Below are 2,528 nucleotides of genomic sequence, written 5' to 3'. Positions count from 1 at the left end.
CTGTTCAGCAGGCTGATGTCCAGCTGGCAGAAGTGGGTGGCATTGTACAGGGCAGAGATCAGCATCCTCCACACCCCGGCCAGGAGGCCCAGCAGGACGTTGATGGGGAAGAGCAAGTAGGTGACTATGTAGAGAGCCCTCCTGAGGGTGGAGGAGGAGGAGTGAGGAACCCCAAGGCCACGGGGACAGGAAGGACAACCTGGCAAAGCAAGCCTCCCACCCTTCCCTGCCTCCCTCCTCAGCCCTGAGGTGTCTCCAGCCCATGGGGAGAAGCAACCACCCTGCCAGGCTCTCAGAGAGCCCTGTGGGACCTCAGGGCTTGGCCTCCATTGCTCCTTGAAAGCTTGAGCAGCAGCCAAGGCAGAAGTCTGGGGGCTGGAGATGGGGGAGCCGTGGAGGAGCAGTTCCCATGGAGGTCAGGAGAGCCTGGGGCAACCTCCCTGCAAGGCTGGGCGAGGGATGGAGGTGCTGCAAGTGCCCTGGTTGGACAGAGCAAGGACACTCAAGCTCCATCTGCTACCCTGGTGCTCAGGCTGAGGAGGCAGCTCAGGCAGTGACACCGTGGAGGAATGAGGGGCCACAACCTCTGGCAGCATCTGAGGGGTCCAGCCCATCCTGAGGGACCTGGGCTCCCTCCCAGGCTCACAAGGAGGGGTGGTGGGGCAGGGTACCCATCTCACTAGCTTCTACCCCACTGATACCAGGGCTGTAAATGGGCTTCTAAAGCATCTAAGGAGACCTCTCTGGGGGCATGGAGCCACCTGACACCCTCAAACCCACAGGGCTTCCCCCTGGAGCTCATGAAGCAGAGCAGGGGCAGGTGCAAACCCAACACCCCTGGCTCCTGGACCTCAGGAGGGGTCAGCTCTGCCCCAAAGCCCCCCCATGGCCCCCTAACCTGTTGGTGAGCTCCTTCTGGAGAGCATGCTGCTCCAGGAACTGGTAGTGAGCTGCCACGTTCTGCACAAGGACAGCAACCACCAGGGTCAACCAGAAGGGCCTGGGTGGAAGAGAAGAGGCAGGTTGGGGGTGTCTCAAGTATGACACCCCATCCCAGGCAGCAGGGACCTCCAGAGAAGCTGGCAGAGCCCAAGGGGTCTTCAGGCCCCCCCTGAGGGCTGTGGGTGCTCACCACATGTTCTGGAGGACTTTGAAGAGGTAGGTGTTGGTGCCAGCCTGGAGAGGGATGACGATGAGGAAGGTGAAGGCCACCGAGCAGATGAAGAAAATCACTTGCTGGATGAGGAGACCTGGGATGGAGACAAGGGAGGGAAGCAGGGCCAGGGTGCTCGAGAGGTTCTTGGGTCTCCCTCCCCAGACCTGTGCTCGTTGCTGAGGACACGTTTTGTTTCAGTGCCATGAAAAGCCTCCCAAGCTCCTTCCCTGCCTGCCCTGCTCCACACCCCAGGCTCTGGGTGGGATGTCATGGCCAGATCAGCCTCTCTTATCTCTCCCCACACGATCCCTGCCCAGAAGAGGGCCAGGGTGCTCGAGAGGTTCTTGGGTCTCCCTCCCCAGACCTGTGCTCGTTGCTGAGGACACGTTTTGTTTCAGTGCCATGAAAAGCCTCCCAAGCTCCTTCCCTGCCTGCCCTGCTCCACACCCCAGGCTCTGGGTGGGATGTCATGGCCAGATCAGCCTCTCTTATCTCTCCCCACACGATCCCTGCCCAGAAGAGGCAGCACTCAGGGCTGGGACTGGGATGTCTCAGCAGCAAAGAAATCAGCCTGAGCTCTGCTTCCATAAATCACCCCCGGAGCAGCAGCAGCAGCTGCAGTTCCTGGTGTTCCACCTCTCCTGCTCAGCTTGAACCACCTGCCACCCAAGGGTTTGAAAGCAGGGGGAGATGCTGGGAAGAACATCAGGGTGCAGCTGGTTCCTCCAGGGGTGCAGGGAGCACTGGGTGGCAGAAGCTGCTCCTTGCTGGCAAAGGGCTGCAAGCAGCTGGGCTCCCCAGCTCCTCCACACTCACCTCTGTGACCTGCCAGGTCCCCTTTCCCAAGGACAGGTCACCACCAGACCTGGTGGGTCTCTCCTGTCCCTCATCACCCCCTGGGCCTTCATCTTGCCCCTCTTGGGCAGCCTTGGGGTGCTGACAGGGGGGGGTGCTGGGGATGCATCACCACAGCCACTACCCAGAGTCACCTCCCACGGGGATGAGAGGCCTTCAAGTGTCTCCAGACCACGGTGGGATGAGGATTTGGAGGGTTTCCACCCCCTTGGATGTCCTCCAGCCAGCCAGGGGGTGGCCAGACACCCTGGGGAAGATGCCCAGTGAGGCAGGAGCACCCAGGGCTGGAGGAGGCAACCAGTCCTTTGCACCAGCTGCTGGGAGAGCTTCTGCCAATCCAAAGAGTTGGGTTGGAGCCAAAAAAAGACTCATCTGCCCCCGCCCAGACACACACACTGTTTATCCTCCCCCCAGAAGCTCCTGGGATGGAGTTCTTGGGATGGAGCCCTTGGGATAGAGCTCCTGGGATGGAGCCCTTGGGATGGAGCTCTTGGGATGGAGCTCTTGGGATGGAGCT

General features: G+C 60.8%; 1 protein-coding gene across 1 annotated transcript in view; it reads right to left on the bottom strand.

The window, feature by feature from the left end:
• STRA6 (stimulated by retinoic acid 6) overlaps nt 1–2,528 on the bottom strand; it is a 12,690-nt gene that overhangs the window by 1,298 nt on the left and 8,864 nt on the right. The window contains 3 exon segments of the mRNA XM_010000826.1: nt 8–141; nt 899–1,000; nt 1,133–1,250. Of these exon segments, the coding sequence (XP_009999128.1) occupies nt 8–141; nt 899–1,000; nt 1,133–1,250 (354 nt within the window).

This window comes from Chaetura pelagica, unplaced genomic scaffold (genome assembly GCF_000747805.2).
Source record: "Chaetura pelagica isolate M959 unplaced genomic scaffold, ChaPel_1.0 scaffold371, whole genome shotgun sequence".
NCBI lineage: Eukaryota > Metazoa > Chordata > Aves > Apodiformes > Apodidae > Chaetura > Chaetura pelagica.
The sequence above is the reverse complement of the archived record's forward strand: the minus strand, read 5'-3'. Positions and strand labels throughout refer to the sequence as shown.